General features: G+C 40.8%; 1 protein-coding gene across 1 annotated transcript in view; it reads right to left on the bottom strand.

The window, feature by feature from the left end:
• Window positions 1-242: 242 nt before the first annotated feature.
• LOC128740303 (lachesin-like) overlaps window positions 243-19,135 on the bottom strand; it is a 161,032-nt gene continuing 142,139 nt past the window's right edge. Inside the window, exons 10-11 of the mRNA XM_053835842.1 lie at window positions 668-798; window positions 243-374 (exon numbers count right to left, since the gene is read on the bottom strand). Of these exons, the coding sequence (XP_053691817.1) occupies window positions 243-374; window positions 668-798 (263 nt within the window). The remainder of the gene's footprint in view (window positions 375-667; window positions 799-19,135) is intronic.

Genomic DNA, 19,135 nt, shown 5'->3' with positions numbered 1-19,135 from the left:
ATAATATTTTAACTGAAAATGCCTATGTCAAATGACATATAAGATGGTATAACAAAGGTTCCTTTCACCACTAGGTGGATTAAATCGGGTTTTTTCCACTTTTTATGACCTGTTTTTTCTCCTATTCTATAACGTCTTTTCTTTCGTTTTTCTGTTTTTCATGCCTGTTTTTATATTTCCTCTTTCTCACGTTTTTCCTGTTTTCTTACCCGTTTGTTCAGTTTTTATCACATTTTCCTTTTTTACGCTTCTCCGTTTTTGGTGTGCTGCTGTTTCGTTTTTCCAATTTTGTCTCTTTTGTTGGAGAACAGCAGGAAACCTCTAGACCCATCGTTAACCGATGTTCCAGATCCAATTGTATCACGGAAAAAACTCTGTAGAAAATTACCTAGTTGACCGATCCTTTTCAAATTTTCAGACAATAAATGGGTTATATATATATTTATTACATTCAACTTCAACACCATAACCGTATGCTCGCACCTCACGCTTAACTCCACTCACAAGGTGCTGTACAACATCTGGCTGCAACTTCTTCTGTACGGAAATTCACTTTTCCTTCATATCTTCCTCAGATTTGACCTCCTTTTGTAGCGTCTGTCTGACCGCATTTCTCCTTCCGTTCGAAGCTCAGAGTTTCATAGTAACGTCTAATCACACAACTCACCGTTAAACGCACGATTCCGAGTTGTTTTCCGAAATCCCGATGAGAGAGCTTAGGTTTTTCCAGGTGCTTGTGCAAAATCAATTCGCGACGTTGCTTTTTCAGTGACGCCACTTCTTCCAATTTTCGAAAAACTGACAGCGGTACAAATACAGTGTAAATAACACAATCTAAACTACTTCTACTCAAATGTTCAAAAGAAAATATTCAATGGGAAATTTTTTGTACAACGTTCCGTTAAAACGTTTCCAGGATGCAATTTGATGTGGGACATCCTTTACCCGTTTGCGGATTGTTTCGATTCGAAAATAAATAGTTTTTGTTCCGCTAGGGTAGCTTGTGGGTCTGCCCCAAACCCCTGTTTTACTGGAGGGTTATTATTTACAGTTCCACGCTAACACAAAGACGGTGATTGACCACTGTCGTCATTCGTGTTCAGCCGCTCCTAACACGGACGACACACGCTCAAAAACTGATAAAAAAAGCCATTTAGTATATCCTCTCCTTTCTGGAAAAAGACGAGCCTGTCGAACTGAAGCCTGGTTTTGACCGCAAGACGATGCTGCGCAGCATAAAGTGCAGCAGACGCAGAATAGCCCCATCGTTCCGCTTCTTTCCACGGGAGGTCGGAGCAATCGATCAAGCAGTGATGAAATTCTGTGTAATAGACCAAGATGAACATTTTTATGCGCAAGCGTCAATGGACATTTGCCGTCATTGAGTAGCTGGCAATCATTTAGTAGGAGCGGTTGAAGGTGCTTGTGAAAAACATTTCTCCAGCGATGCGCGACGTTGTGGTCATAATGAATGCCGAGCCGACCTCCGGAGAGGAGCTTGCAGTACAAACAAAGCATCGAGCGTAGTCGCTTGACTGTTGGACGCATGGTTGTCGCAAATCAACTGATAACACTATTAAATTTTTGCTATACAGGCTTAATAAACATAGGATTCGAGGAAAATTTGTTACATTAAATTACTGTTTGTAGTTTTCTCCCATCGCCATCCGAATTTAATCAATTTTTTAATGCATACGTTAGATAGGTGCTCCGGTATTGTTGAGGCAGCAACAATTGTTCGCTAATATTCATTGATAATGTATATTTTCGTCATCGAAGAAGTTTAAATTAAGGCAATACGAGTTTTTGGCAGTTTTGGAAATTAGACTACGTCACTCAAAATTAAGGTTTTAAAAATTTGATAAAATAATAATTCTCTAGAGCCTGTGAACTCTCATGCTCGTTGGTTATCATCTCGTCAATAAACATGATTCGTTTTATTTAACTGTAAATGATTATTTGATTAATCGACCACTACTTTTTGTTAAAAAAATAAGTCTACTCGAATCTGTTTTCAGCAATAATTGTATAACGACATACATATATTAAAATAGACCATCACCACTTCAAGTGCAACGAAACCCCAGCGTCATGGTGCTTACTGAATTACTTTTGGCAGCATAGAACCGGGGTGGCTCGTGTTGTATCAAGAACATAACTCCACTGTACTCGTTCTACTCGAGCTACTTATCGTCAATACGTTGAGCGTATCGACCCATGTAAGTCGCCCAGCTAGCATTTTCGTATGTATAAAAAGGTAAAAATCAGCATTACGTACAGATATACATGCTAAATAAATCGTATTTCATGTGCAAAATTGGCATATCCGTACTATTTTGGAGGCGATGTACGTGATTACGAATAATTTTAAGCGTCACGACTATATAAGTATTTATATACGATAATATCCGATTAAGCGCGAGTCGCTTTGTGCTGAAAATCGTATGTATGTCAGTCATTATCATTATATACGACAAAAAATCAACTTGATCCCACTATATTCAGCTTTAGTTACGATTTCGAGTTTGTTAGGAAATATTTACGATAGTTTTTGTACATTGATATACGAGTTGGTGCTAGCTGGGTGGCTTGAATTTGGCCGTGCCATCTAGCACGTTGGGCCCCTCTATTCCTGGTGCCGATGGAATTCTTCGCGAGGACAGATTTTACTGCTCCGTCGTCCAGCATCCTTGCGACGCCCCCGAGTTTCACCAGTTGTACGATGGAAGCCGGCTTCTGCCGTGCTCTGCAAAAAATTCAAGGCGTTTTATTGGGAAAGCGCAGAAGACGAAACGAAACCAAATGGTCTCTCTCACCTGGATGTAACCTTCTCTGACGCGACGAGTTTTGTTATTGCTTTTGCTGTGCTTTGTTGTTTTACTTTGCCGCCGAGTGAGCATCAGTTTGACTTGATCGTTGTGAGAAGCAGATTGCTCTGCCTCTGTATGTATAAGATAAGCAAAATGAAGCATGGATGGAAGTTTCTCCAATTTGTGCCCCCTCTGTACGTGGTTCATACGGTTCCGCCATTCTGCGCTTTCCCTTTATACTTCTCCAAAAATAGTACGTAACACCTTTCATTCAAATACAGCACTTTACTTATTCAGCCGAGAGCCGGGGTGGCTCTTGCCGTATCAAGAATTCTTCTCTATTGTACTCGGTCCTGGGCTACTCGCCGCCAATTCGTTGAGCGTCTCGACACACGCAAGTCGGTTTCAACCTGGTCGAGCTATCGTGCACGTTGAGCCTCTCTATTCCTGGTGCCGGTGGGGTTCTTGAAGAGAACGGATTTCACTACACAGTCGTTCGGCATCCTTGCGACGCGGCCGGCCCATCGTAGTCTCCCAACTTTCGCCAGGTATACGATGGCGATCTCTAAGCAGTGCCTGTAGCTCGTGATTCATACGTCTCCGCCACTCTTCGCTTTCCCTTTGCACTCCGCCAAAAATAGTCCGCAACATCTTTCGTTCAAAAACGGCAAGTGCACGCATGTCTTCCGTAAGCAAAGTTACTGTTTCAACTCCGTTGAGAACTACCGGTCTTACTAACGTTTTGTACATCGTCAGCTTTGTGTAGCACCGTATGCTCTTAGATCGAAACATCTTGCGGACATTTCTGGAGGATTTGTCAAGAGAAAAAATTTGATCCGTAGTAGCACGGGCCACCGTAAAGCCCGCATGATACTGCCCTACGAAATCTCTTGCTATTGGGGACAGACGACGCAACCAAATCTTGGAGAACACCTTGTAGGCGACGTTGACCAGTGTAATGCCGCGGTGGTTACAGCAGTCTAGCCGGTCGCCCTTTTTGTAGATGGGACAGACTACGCCTTCCATCCACTCCTCTGGTAGTTTCTCTTGTTCCCAAATCCTTGAAATCAGCCAGTAAAGTGCCATTGCTAGCGGTTCTGGACCATTTTTATAAAGTTCTGCCGGAAGTCAGTCCTTTCCGGCGGCTCTATTATTCTTCAGCATACCGCTTTCTCGTCGGATCTCTTTGAGATAGGGAGTCGGTACGCTGTTGTCGTTTGTAGGTACTTCGAGGTTAACTTCCATTGCGTCTCCTGCTGCTATATCGCCGTTGAGGTGCTCATCGAAGAACTGCTTCCACCTGTCGACCACCTCGCGCTCGTTTGTGATTAGATCCCCTCCCTCGTCCCTGCACATGTCAGGTTTTGGTGTGTGGGCCTTGCGAGTTTGGTTCACCTTCTCGTAAAACTTGCGGGTGTCATTAACCCGGAATAGTTGTTCTAGCTCCTCACGATCTCTGTCCTCCTTCCGGCGCTTTTTCCTCCTCAGGATCGTGGTCAACTCATTCTTCGCTCGTCGATACTTGGCCAAATTCTCTCTCGTGGATATGCTCAGATAGTTTTCCCAAGCTTTTTTTTTCCTTTCTATCGCTTCTTGGCATTCCCCGTCAAACCAATCATTTCGTGCACTCGAGGTTTCCATACCTATCACCGCGGTTGCGGCCTCGTTGACGGCCGAGCGTATCCTACTCCATCCGTTTTCAAGGGTAGAAGCATCTAGATCTACAGAGGAAGGCAGAGCTTCATCCAGCACGCGCGCGTTTCGACAATTCGCGGGTTGCCTAGTTGCTGAATGTTTAGCCGAGGAGGGCGACTTTGTCGCGAGGTATAAACCGTCGATAGTTTTGAGCACACATGTACTGCTACTAGGTAGTGGTCCGAGTCAATATCCGCACTCCGTAGGAAGCGTACGTTGGTAATGTTCGAGAAAAACCGGCCCTCGATGAGAATATGGTCGATTTGGTTCGAGGTTCGTTGGTCAGGTGATCTCCAGGTGGCCTTGTGGATATCTTTGTGGGGAAAGAAGGTGCTTTTGACCACCAAGCCTCGGTAAGCCGCAAAGTTGATGCATCGCTGGCCGCTATCGTTCGTGTCGGTGTGCAGGCTATGGGGCCCAATCACCGGTCTATACATTGCTTCCCGGCCGACCTGAGCGTTCATATCCCCGATGACAATCTTGATGTTCAAATACAGCAACAGCCAGTATGTCTTCCGTAAGCAAAGAAAGCGTACGTCCTTAGCTTTGTGTGGAGGCGTATGCTCCTTGATCGTAAAGCCTTGCAAAGTTCGACTTCCAGCTTGAATGCGTCGCTAAAGCTCCCTACTAATATTATGGTCGGTGGTGATCAGAGATTTCAAATATGTGAACTCATAAATTACTTCCAGTTCATCGCCGTCCATAGTCACTGTCCGTGGGAGGTGAACGTTGTTTTCACTGGAGCATCTTTCTACCATATATTTGGTTTTAATTGCATTGCCCAATTGCATTGGGTTGCAATTCTCCTAGCCTTTGTTTTTAGTCTGATATAGATGGATTCCGCCGTCCCAAGGCTTCTAGTAATGATGTCGAGGTCATTTGCGAAGGCTAGATGTTGGATTCTTTTGTTGGAGATCGTTCATCTCGTTTTGATGGCCACTTGCCGGATCACACCTTCAATAGCGACATTGAAAAACATATAAAACAGACCGTCCCCTTGCAGTGACCCTCTGTGGGATTCGTAAGGATTCAAAAGTGCCCTAGAAAAACACACGTAGCACATCCCTCACTCCGGAGTAACTTCGCGAGTAGCCGCGTCAGTTCGTCCGGAAAACTGTTCTCCTGCATTATCTGAGGGACTAACAGTCAGACGTCGTATGTTCGAATCGGACTAGGAGACTAGGAGAGACTATTAGAGTAAATAGGATCGTCACTCTTACTAATTGTAAAGTCTATCGAACGAATTCGAATTCAACGAATTCGTCCTAAGATGCTGATACCTGATTGTTCGAAACAAAAATTCTGTTCGTGAAAATATATTCGCTGTGTTTAGATTGGCAAGAAGAAGACAGTATTTACATTTTTACAAACAGAACCCCGCTTTTGGGCCCAAAAATTACTTCCGAAATTGGGCTCTCCGACGAAAAGCTAATGACTTCTAATTTCCCGTTAAATTAGACGGTTTTGACATTCACGTTGACATACATTCATAAAGTATTAGATCATTGTAAGTTATTTCTTCTTAGTTCTTTGGAGAACTAACTATTTTCTCAATATATCTCAACTATTTTCACCATCTTTCAAATAAGTGGGTGACATGGACAATCTCGGAATCAAAAATATAATAACTAAACGCTGAGTTAGAGCTAAGTAAAGCAATATATATAAAATTTATTTAGTTTAACGACACTTGCACATTCACATTGCTTTGCTTATGAAACTGTAATCATTGGATTACGTGATTATTTTCGACGAGTTTTATCCATTAAAAAGAGTTAAATTATAAGCTTTCTTCGGAGGAAAAACTAGTCGAGTTTACAGCATAACTTGTTTTAATATTGTCAACTATGTATTATGCACGTCTTTGACATCGGCTGCGTGCAAATTTGATGAGGCAAGCATTTCATAAATCACACTTTTCAAAAATGTCCCGCACTGTTAGTCGGCTCTAATATGCCGCTTTCTTCAATGTATTTGAAAGGACAACCTCCAGTTTGCATTAATGATAAAGTCATTAATTTTTCCCATCCGACTGCTTTTTGAACAACGGACAAAGCCGAGACAAAAGCAGCTCGTAAATAAACAGCCAACATCAGCTTCCGCGATGAATTGCTTTTGCTGGTAGAAGAGAAAAATTCTTCATTTATTCAAAAACAAAAATCAGGTCACAGATTTTTTCCATTGCATTCCTTTGCCTTTCACCCACTACAGCCAACACGAGGTTGGAAATTCGACGAAAGGTGGCAATTGCCTTGGCTTACCGCGATTAAGTTTTCCTTTCACGAGCTGCGTTGTTTACGATGGAGCAAAGCCAACGGTTGCAAAAATAAACCAGCGCAACTGCTGCCAAGACCAAGTTGAGTAAACTCGGGGTTAAGGATAGCGTACAAATTTTCTGCGTTTCTTTTTTTATTTGCAGCAGGAAAGAGAGTGTATTTTAGGGACACGGAAACCCGAGTGACCTTCCCTCGAGAGGTATCTTCGCTATAGACAGTCATTTTTCAAGCACTGTTTAGAGCGTCAGAAGTACGTTGATTCAGAATATCCGGGAAGATGATTAAGTTCACGACAGAAAAACGAGACGCAATCTGCACTCCGCGAAAAGAAATTGAAATGAAAAGGTACATTGCCTCGTGCTGGCAGTCATCCTCTGAAATACACTTTGACACAACGCAGGGAAATATGGTTCATCACGGCACGGTGGAAGATGATAAAGTGATTGGTCATTTTTTGGGTCATTATTTTTTATTTTTTATTACTGTACTTTCATTTTCTACTCTGCTGTTATGGTTGTTGATTTGCTGCATTAGTAATTGATTGTTCGTATTTTTTGCAAATATTTACAGAAAATTAACCAGTTCTTGATTAATTCTGTTTTCAACACATTGTAATTTTTCTGTCTCACTCGAAAAAAGAAACCTATATCATATTAATATTCAATATTAAGAAAACTAAATGCATTCATAAAAATTTAAAATACTTGTCTTATGATTATATTTAATGAAATTAGAGAGTAATAACAATTTCAAGTAAGTTCATCGAAATGAAAACTTTTTTGAGTTCAGTATAATAATAAATAGCTTAGCCACACTAAGGTTTAATATAAAACAAAAGTATTCAATTATGCTCCATAAATAACGCAGCAAAAGTTTATTTCACTCTCATTAATGATATTTATATTTACTGAAAAAAAAAAAGAAATCCAGAACCATTGAAAGTGCATTCCAAAATGTATCTATTCGTGCCTCATACAACCGAGTGTGGCATCTGACGGAATTGTGCGGGAAAACTTAATTTACGGCATTTGCTTTTCTCCTCCGTCAATGAGGGGGCTATAAGTTGAATCGCAAACCAACTCTCACTTGTTTTCATTTCCCCTTTCTCTCTCTCTTTCACTCTGTCGCTTTCTCTGCCGCAGGATCCACACGGAGATGTACCTAGTAGCGGAAGAACGAAAAAATCGCATCGCGGTGAAACATAAACAAGTGAACCGAGTGATGAATGAAGTATCGCTGAATAGAGATGATACAAGTACTGCACCCAAGGCGAGCTCGCAGTGGCAAACGTTTGAATACAAAATAAATGTAATCTAGTTGTATAAAATTTCCGCATAATGTAGGAGGGCCCGGGAATTGAAAAGTGGGACTTGGTATAAAGCAATGCCAGTCGATTGAGGGAAAAACTGCCGCCGTAATTGACTGCTTTTGAGTACCATCAGACTAGCGTTACTCGTCAACGATGCTGTGCAACATTATAAATCCAGACAGCGACTAAATTAATTAGTAAAAAAAAATTGTTTCAAATACTGCGAATGCATTTAGGTATCACCCCTTTTATCGGTATTCGGTAAAAAACGAAAATCGCTATTTTCTTCATGATGATGTGATGTCAAAAAATTATTTCTACGAGTGTAAAGCAACTCGAATTTTGTGTCAAGTGCCCAAAACATGACGTACTACTGCTCATTATTGAGGATGCAAATGCACAGATAATGAAGGAATCCTTTTATCTCCTCCCCTCTACTTTGATTGAAGAATCGGCTGGTGGCGGTCTTTGGACAAAGTAAGCGGATGATGTCAGACTACATAACTGACGGAGCCACCAGACAAAAAAAAAACAAATGTAAATATATTTTACCACGTTCAAAAAACCAATTAGTTAACAAAGCTGCGAAATTTTTCACGTACTTCGATAATTATGTGACTGCTCAACTGTACATATGGACATAAATTGGTGAACAAAACAACAAAACAAGTTGTCTATATAATGCAATACCGTTTTTTATTGCCATTCTAAAAAAAGCACTTCTACTATATAAAAGCCTCAATCGGTCTGTAACCAAAACTAAGCCATGACGCCATGTTCCAATGGCTAAAGACGCACCAGGGATGGTTCGATCACTTTGACAGTACCGTGTCACCTGAGCAAAATTTGACAAAGTGATATATGGGACATTTGTAGAACTGGCCATTATCTACAATTTTGCTGAATAAAGTTTTGCTGTATCTTTTGTAGTGACAGCGCTACAATGCTAGTAACTCATTAGTGACTAAATGAACGTTCGCTTAGTTACTAAAGAGGTACTACCATTGTAGCAAAAGATACAGCAAAACTTTATTTAGCAAAATTGTAGATTATAACTACTTCTACAAATATCCCATATATAACTTTGTCACATTTTGCTTGGCTGAGAAGGTACTATCCAATGAATGTGAATTGAGTCAAAGTGATCGTGCCATCCCTGAGACGTACTCTCTCAACCGACACAGGGTTTATTTTGGGCCCAAAAGAGAGGCGGCAAAAATTTGCGTTACAAATAAACATATGATAACGATATGCCAGAATTCACAGTGGCAAATAGCGAAGACTCGAGTAAGTTATCCAACTGCATGACTAATCCCCAACCTTATTTACGCGGGCGGCTGTCAACCAACTCTTTCTCCCTGCCCCAGTTACTAGCTACCGGTAACTACCCAAATAATGTGTAAACAATACACATCACACATTCCAGGCGAATCCTCTAATATGGTATAAATCCCAGGGTGCCACATTCTCCCCCTGCGTAAATTGACCAATTCAATATACGATATTATTGCAGGTCAATTATAGAATTTCTACATTCTTGGTACATTTGCCAAATTATTCTTGTTTACTGTGGTAAAATTCTTCAATTCTCATAAAGCCTGTAGAGAAATCGCGCTCCGTTTTGTAATGTGACGACCTAAAATAGAAAACACTAGTTGTTCTAAAATCTTTGTCGCGACGAGACCCCTCGTAGTTATTCCCACTTACCTTGGCATAAACTTATTGTAATGTCTTGACCAGTCTATTGGTCAGGCGAAAACCGAACGTCAGCAACGATAACAATGATGAGCAGTTTTGGCGGGCACTGTTCGGCCATGATAGGCAGCATAGGCAGCAAAATTAGTTCTATGCTCATTAAAATTGATTTCTCTACGGTTATAAATTTAAATCTACTCTAATTAAGTATAAACATTTATTATTACAAAAATAAGAAGGTTTTTGTAGATTGCGTTGAAGATTTTTGTAGAATTGCGTTGAACATTCGTATGCGACTTGCGACTTAGGTCGAGTTAATAGTTAAGTTTGGACAGTGAAATACGCTAACTTTGCACTACGTGCCAACCGCATTTTGGCTATAGGCTAATTATACCTAAATATTAGCAGTAAGTGGAAAAAATCTCACTGACAAAAACCCAATGTAACCTCCCATTAATTACAGTAAGCTAACCTCTTTGGAAAAAGTGAAACGATCCGTATCCAGCTTAAATTCACCAAAATTGTAAGCATTAGTCTAATTTGCTAAGAGTTTGTTAAAATTTAATTTACAATAAATTACTATTCACAGTTTGAAGCTTACTCACAAAAAAGTGGTTTGTTTTTCAGAATTTGGTAGTCCCTACGCTACAATCTTTGTTAGGACACGCATAATCGTACCAGTATCTACCTTATCTTTTTTGATATTGTGCGTCTATGAACCTTATCTTCCTCAAGTCAATGGCCCTGATACTCCTACCTTAGACTCATCTGGACTCAATTTTCATAGAAATTGACTTAGGGGTTTTCCCGACTCAACTCGAACAAACTCAAAATTGCGTTAGCCATGGACTCTATCTGTAACATTTTTAAATGTGAATATTTTCTATCCAACTATACCGGTACTATTTATGTGAATTCCACATAATCATATCACATTTATACTTTCTAATGCGTTCACCAGGAGAGTGATGGATGAGGAGAAGGCTGCGCGGGCGGCCAAGATACGCAGTGCCACACGTCAGAACGTGGAAAGACACAAACAGAAGAAGATGCAGCAGAATCAAAGCTTTCGGGAGAAAAATCACTACCTGGAAGAGCAGAATATGCAGTAGTTGAAGCGGTTGCACGTACTCAGGAAACGCGAAAGTTCTACCAGAAACTGAACGGATCCCGCAAAGGCTTTGTGCCGCGAGCCGAAATGTGTCGGGTTAAGACTGGCAGACTGGCGCCCAGGCGGAGAACCATGGCGGCGTGGAAAGCTATTTCGACGGTGCAACAAACGGGGAAGAGGTGCCAGCCCCAACGATAGGCGAAGTTAAGGATGCCATCATGCAGCTAAGGAACAACAAGTCAGCTGGGAAAGATGGCATCGCAGCGGAGCTTATTAAAATGGGACCAGAAAAGCTGACCGTTTGTATACACCGACTAAATATTAGAATTAGGGGTACAGAACAGCTACCGGAGGAGTGTAAAGATGGGGTTATCTGACCGATCTATAAAAAGGGCGACAAGTTGGACTGTGAGAACTATCGAGCGATCACCGTTCTCAATGCCGCCTATAAAGTGCTGTCCCAAATCATTTTCCGCCGTCTAGCACCAATTGCGAATAGATTTTTGGGAACTTATCAAGCCGACTTCATCGAAGGTCGTTCTACAGCGGATCAAATATTTACACTGCGGCAAATCCTCCAAAAGGGCCGTGAATACAGAGTTCCCACGCATCATTTATTCGTTTACTTCAAAGCCGCATATGATACTATCGACCGGAAAGAGCTATGGAAAATCATGGACGAGAACAGCTTCCCCAGGAAGCTCATCAAACTGATTAAATCTACGATGGATGGTACACAGTGCTGTGTTCGGATTTCGGATGGATTGTCAAGTTCATTCGAATCACACAGAAGGCTTCGTCAAGGTGATGGTCTTTCATGCCTGCTGTTCAACATAGCGCTACAAGGTGTTATGAACCGAGCGGATATCAACACGCGGGGCACGATATTCAACAAATCTAGTCAATTTGTCTGTTTTGCCGATGACATGGATATTATCGGCAGAACATCTGTGGCGGTGTCTGAACAGTACACCAGACTAAAGCGCAAAGCAGAAAAGATTGGGTTAAAGGTAAATACGTCTAAAACCAAGTACATGCTGGCCAGCGGAACCGAGGCCGAATGACGCCACTTGGTCAGTAGTATATTGATCGACGGAGATGAGTTTGAGGTAGTCGACGAATTTGTCTACCTTGGCTCACTGGTAACGGCGGACAATGATACCAGCCGTGAGATTCGGAGGCGTATTATCAGCGGAAGTCGTGCTTACTATGGGCTTCACAAGCAATTGTGGTCGAGCAGACTAAGTCCCCGTACAAAGTGCACCCTGTACAAGACGCTTATTAGACCGGTTGTTCTCTACGGGCATGAAACATGGACAATGCTCGAGCAGGACCTGCGAGTGTTCGGAGTTTTCGAACGACGAGTGCTAAGAACGATCTTCGGCGGCGTACAGAAGAACGGAGTATGGAGACGGAGGATGAACCATGAACTCACACAGCTCTATGACGAACTCAGTATCCGGAAGGTGGCTAAAGCTGGAGGGATACGATGGGCAGGGCATGTTGCAAGAATGCCGGACAACTACCCTGCAAAGATGGTGTTCGCCTCAAACCCGGTAGGAACAAGACGACCAGGAGCGCAGCGAGCAAGATGGTTAGACCAGATGGAGCGAGATCTGGCGGAGAGTACTCGGTGTCCGAGGAAATAAAGAGCGGTAGCCCTCAACCGAGTTAGATGGAGAAACTTTGTTCAACAGGCTTTGTCTTAGGATGGCAAGCCACCTAAGTAAGTAAGTAATGTGTTCACATGAAAATTAGAACGACGTTATTATTTTTTCCCACAATGATCAACTGAAAATCACGTAACACAGGCTCGGAAACTTTATTGGCATTCTTTGGAACTCGGTTACCAACCACATGGCAATCTTTTCAGTAGGCGATCCGTTTGTCGTGATTATTTCTCTCATTTCAGTTTTTGCTTTGTGTATTTGTACTTATATCCTGGGTAGTATTTTAAGTACTTCCAAAAAAAGATTAGTTAATACCAATACCACCAAAACTACTTATATTATTCCACGTTATAGGCCCGCGTTACGATAGGTACGCTGGGGTGCACTCAACTGCGATCTGCGTACATCCCGATGACTACGACCTTGAAATCTATATGATAATTCCTAAATTTACAATGAAATAACTAATAAATGACCCGATGCTGTAAAGAAGAAGAACAGGGCTTTCAAATGGAGTGAAAATTTTTTTCGCAGCCATCTCCGATTTGGTCGCCATATTGGATTTTATAAAAAAAATCGGCGTTTTCGTCATAATCCTTCCGGCCGATTTTAATTTTAAGACCACCATGGGAAAGCTGAGAAAAATGCTACAAGAAACATTCATCACATTAAATGTGCAGTAGCATTAACTGTAACAATTCATTTTCTATAGCAAGATATACTATTACATGAGAATTGTAAACCTTGATATAGATAAATAAATGCTTTTTTTTAGTTAATGCCACGGCACAACTAATTTGATGAATGTTTCTCACATCATATTTTTCACTTCATTTTAAAGTCACTTCCTTGCTCTTTTCAAAACCATGTTATTATATTCGTATCATAGCAAATTTTTGAAATGCAACAAATGTATATGAAAATTGTGAACCAGATGCTACAGATAATTAATTATTCCATCCAGCTAATGACAATGCACCTAATTTTATGAGTGCTTCTTGTAGTATTTTTTCTCAGCTTTCCAATGGTGGTCTTAAAATGAAAATCGGTCGAAAGTTTCATGGCAAACGGCATTTTATTGATAAAATCCAACATGGCGACCAAAGCCAAGATGACCGCGAAAAAACTCCATTTGACAGCCCTATTCTTTTTCTTTACGAAACCGGGCCATTTGTTAGTTGTTTCATTGTCAATTTAGTTATAGCACATCATATAAATCTCAAGGTTTGCTTAAAATTACACATTTTTCAAAACTGTCAGGACCCCCGACGAACAAAGGGTCCACTGTTTCGAGGTATCAAAAGTGTAATTTTTGTTTTTTAACCATTTTCAATCAATCACGTAGAAAAGTTCCAATATGTGAAGAACTCGTGTCAGTAGTTGTTTAACCACCCAGTTTGTTTCGAGGTACGATGCTGGTCTAACAAGCCAGTCGTCGTATGTTCGAATCTCGGTTAGGCGGTGCTTGGTAGATAGAGTCAGTAGGATCGTTACACTGGCCCCGTAATTTTCCTGTACTCCAATAGCCGGCTGCGAAGTCTGTCGATAAAGAAGGGTAATATCTAATGACGGTTTAAGCTACTGTTTCCAAGAGTTATTGACCCATCCGTTTGCTGTCTGCCGTCTGCAAGCAGTTTGAGAAGTCAATTCAAAGCCAAATCTCTTGTTCACTGATGAGAATGGTGTCTTCCTAGAGGAACAGTTTGGATTCTGCAACTCCATCGAGTTACCGAGATAATCCAGCGAAACAAGTCGGTATCCAAGACGACAGCAATGGTGCTCTTGGATATTGAAAAGGCGTTGGACAATGTGTGTGTGTGTTTCGAGGGTCTGGTGTTCAAGCTGCATCAACACAACTTTATGATGTATGTTTAACAAGATCATCAGAAGCTATCTGTCCGGCAGAGTTCGCAAATATTTACCATCCCTGCAGGTGTGCCTCAAGGAAGTATCCTTGAGGCGCATTTTGTGTAACATATATACAGCTGACTCCCTGAAGGATGCGAATGGTCTCTGGGTGGTCCGGGTGGGTCAACAGGCGCCACGGCGAAGTCAACTTCCACCTGACTCAGATTCTGTCAGGGCGTGGTTGTTTTAGACAGTATCTGCACAAGTTTGGGCATGCGGAGTCCCCCGCGTGTCTCGAATGCGTGGATGTTGAAGAAACTGCAGAACATGTTTTCTTCATATGCCCTCGTTTCGCGGGCGCGAGAAGCAACATGATATCAGTGAGCGGACAGGACACTACTCCGGATAACTTAGTCCAATGGATGTGTTCCAGCTCGGACGTCTGGGGAGCGGTCAATTCGGCTGCTACCCATGTTGTACTTGAGCTACAAAACCGCTGGAGAGCCGATCAACGGCGAATAAACAGCCTAACTCGAGTAGGGTTTTAGTGGGTCTGGATCCTCACGCCCCATTAGAGGGGTCGGGATACCTAACCTCACTCTCTGAGTTGTCAGGTTTCTGATAGTACCGTATCTTCTAAGGTGCTCAGCAGATTTCGCTACCCGTAAAAAAGGCGTGTGGTCTCAGTTTGAGGACGACACAGCAATCATGTATGCGGGTCGTGTCATACGTGTCCTCATATGCAAGCTGCAGAGAGGTCTCAATGCTCCGACAGACTATTTTACGAGCTGGAAGATTGTGATCAATGCGACTAAAACCCAGGATATATTTTTCCCACACTCGATGTCGCGGAGGCTTGTTCCGGCTAAGGATGTGATGATATGCAGAACATCCAAACTGAGCCTGACGAATCAGTTGGCTGTCTATAAACAAATCATCTACCCAGCGATAGAGTACGCGATCCCGGTCTGGTCGAGTTGTGCTAGGACACACAGACTGAGGCTTCAGTGCGTACAAAATAAATTCCTAAAGGGGATCCCGAACCTGCCCCCTGGACGAGAACAAGCGAACTGTATGAGCTCGCTGCCTTAGATTCCGTGGAAACTAAGTTTGATGCAAACAAGCTAAAATGCGAAGGGAGATGCTTCCACTTAGTACATGAAATAGTTCAAGTTTTGAATTTATTAGATTAAGGCGTTAGTTTTAAGTTAGATAAGTAAGTAGGATATATTTTTAATAATCCGGACAAACAAAATTGTTTTAATATTGTAAAATATTAAAAATTAGTGAAATGTAATCGGGAAAAAAGTTTTCTTTTTCTTTAGTATAGGGTATGTTGCTGCTTCGTCGTAATTGCCTATTCCCGTCTATCCAACACAAATTTTTATGACACACAATGCAAAACTAGTTTTTCCCTAATATTTTAGTTTGTTGTCTATCATACGCGACCAATCAAAGTGAGCTGAGATCTATTTAAATGCTTTTTATCATTAAAGAAGTCCTACAAGCCAAATTTCCTACGTTTTTTCGAGCGACGAAGAAGAAAATGTCGACTAGTCGTATAAATTTCCGACATTCATAAATGAAAATAACTCACACAAGGCGTTGTCGTTATTCTAGAGCCAGGAAAACTTGCCTGACCTGCAGAAATTTTGCAGAATAACTTTTGTCATGCCGCCCTACACAAATACATGCCCGTTAGCTTTTTGATAGACCGATTTTGAATTGTACCTGTGTATTTTTGAGTTACGCAAAAATTTCTGTTTTATTTGTATGAGAGTCCTTATCCCCCTACCACAGGGGTGAGGGATTTCAAAATCCCCCACATGCCAAATTTGGTTCTATTTGCTTGATTAGTTCTCGAATTATGATGAAATTTGTATTTCATTTGTATGGGAGCCCTCTCTCTAACCATCATAAGGACCATTCCCGACCTCAAAAACCCCTGCATGCACATTTTCATGCCGATCGGTTCATTAGTTTTCGAGTCTATAAGGAACATACGGACAGACAGACAGAAATCCATTTTTATATATAAGATACTAGCTGAAACGACAACCTTCGTATAACGATAAATTAAACTCTCTTTCAAAACTACTTACCTTTTCTTTCATTTACAATTATGACATAATCATGTAATGTTGGAGCTAGACATGTTATTTAAGAGAAGTAAAAAAACAGCACCATTTAAAGCAAAATATATATATTTCAGTTCTGTTTCATTAACCTAATTTACAACGATGCTTCTGACTCAATATCTTCATGCATGCAATTTGGTTTGTCGTTGATGTACTGTCTTTCTGCAATAATATCGGCACAATTCTATGCTTTTATGGTCTGCTGTTCGCGATGCGTCCATTTCAGATTAGATAACAAACTTTTATCCTTTGTGCTAACTATGATAAGTTTTTGGCTAACTTTTTCTTTATCTTCCGTTTTCAGCTCCACCATACATAAGCAGGACGTTTGTCTCCGATGCGTGCAGTCTGTGTGTTTATGTGTACGTCACTGTTTATCGCAATGAAATTGTATTTTATTGCCGTAATCGGCGAAGTTCTGATTCGGTTCCTAGTTCGTTCGTTCCACATGCGCTAGTTTCAGTACTTTGAGAATTGCCGTATTTACGTTTGCATTAAGATTTTATTTTCTTTTACTGTATGTGTATGTATTTGTGGTTGAAAGCGCTGCCCGGTTATTTTCTTCTTGTTTTTATATTCTTAAGAATAATTTGTGATCAGTTGATTTAGTTTTTTTACTTTATAAGGTTTCCCCCATGTGATGTTTTAATTATACGCATTAACCTATAGTACATGGTTTAGCTCTTGTTCATTTGTTTTGTTATCTTAGATGAGTATAATACAACAGTAATATGTACGTTTATTTTAACATATACATATCCCATTTTAAATATTTTGATTACCCTTGTTTGAGTACTGATTGCATCGAACAATTTGTTCCGCATAATTTTGATTTCAACATTTTTAAAGCCAACTAAAGCAAAGCAAATTGCTTACCTTTTATAACCTGCACAATCGCAGATGACCATCTGCCAACAAGGGGGATAGGACAAACATAGGGCACTCTGATTGCCAATCTATTCACCAGGTACGGACGGCAGAAGCGAGACAATTGCTAATTTTCTCCCCAAAAATTCCTTTCTGCTAGGCAAAACCGACTGATCAAAGCTTGCGCTATCGCATCTGTCCCGGCAGTTCTCCGCTTCGGAAAGGAAACTTTTCTACGACGAATGCGAACCGAGGCGCCTAGACCGTTTAACCACCAACGTTTAATTGACTGTTATCAAAAATTCTTTCCGCTACTCCTACTCGCAGATCCGCCTAAACGATGGTGAGTGGACACGAAACTAATTTCGGTTAGTTTTAAGACTTGTTTCTATTTTGATGTCACAACACCGGGTTCCGTTAATGGGCAATTTTGTATTTTATGTCTTTTGTTATATCTGCGTTTGATGCTGGTTTATACTGGCTTATGTTTACGTAAGGCATTAACACTATCAAATATCTTATCGCTTTGTTGTTTGACCAATTCCTGATAATTATACAGCAATTCCTTGCAGTGTCCACCGCAGCCGGTCTGATTTGCTCAATTTGGTTTAATTCGTTTTCGATTATATTTAATGTTGGCGGCCATCCATATCATTTTTTATCCGAAAAATTTATCTATCATTTGTCTAAATATTTTCAGATTAAATTTACAAATTGTAGCATATCTACCTTTACAATTGTTTTGAACTGTTGGTTGTAAAATCATTAAAAGCAAATTAAAACCTAGAGCACCGAGAAACCTAAGGCCACCGGTGGCCGCATAACGTACTTAAACGGAACGATAACATAAAACAATTTTTATATATCCTGACGAATTTCATTAGTCATACACAATGTGCGGATATAGTGCTGATTACGATTTATTACTCCTAACGACAACAATAATCTACATCGTTTGGCCACACTGCAGTCACCGTCACTGCCGAATTGGGCACACTGTTTGCAAAGCCAGCAGCAACCCACCCAGCAGCCACCAGCTTGAGCAGAGTATTGAATTGGAGCCTGAAAAAAATGGAAATGGGTTTGCGTTGGTTATTTTATTCATTTCATTTGGTTCATTCAATAGCTGGTTGGACAGTTGGTCAGAGTTCGATACACATGTTTCCTCTAAAACCAAATAAAAAAGTATTATTTATGATACCTTACGTAATCATCAATACGTCGGACATCAAAACAAAATTACAAGTATTTGAAAATATATTATAACAATTGCCTGAGGAACTGACCTCTGATATTTTTCATGATTGAGGTGCAGTAGAGCGACCGAAGAGAATGAGGATTCTGCAATTCGCAAAACTAATTTTAAAAATAAATCCGTAGGGTAACCAACCCATTTTGGACCCCATCAGCTACTGTACATAATTTGAACACTTCCATTTGATTTTGCTGTAAGATTTTTTGATTTTTTGGTTGTTTTTTCATCATGCAAGCAAAATTTTTGTGGTTCTAGATCATGACTGTGATTCCAACAATCAAGTTTGATTTTAACAGGCATATCTTTACATCGTCAGAATAAAACAAATAATACAGGGTGTCAGGTAGCTTAGTGCAAATATTCCAGGGGGTGATAGAGCACCATATTTGACGAAAATATATTCTTCTCCGCATATGATCAAATCTCAATTGTTACAGAGTTATTGAACATTTTTAGTTTTC

This window comes from Sabethes cyaneus, chromosome 3, assembly GCF_943734655.1.
Source record: "Sabethes cyaneus chromosome 3, idSabCyanKW18_F2, whole genome shotgun sequence".
NCBI classification, from domain to species: Eukaryota; Metazoa; Arthropoda; class Insecta; order Diptera; family Culicidae; genus Sabethes; species Sabethes cyaneus.
Note: the sequence above shows the minus strand (reverse complement) of the source record. Positions and strands in the feature narration are given on the sequence as shown.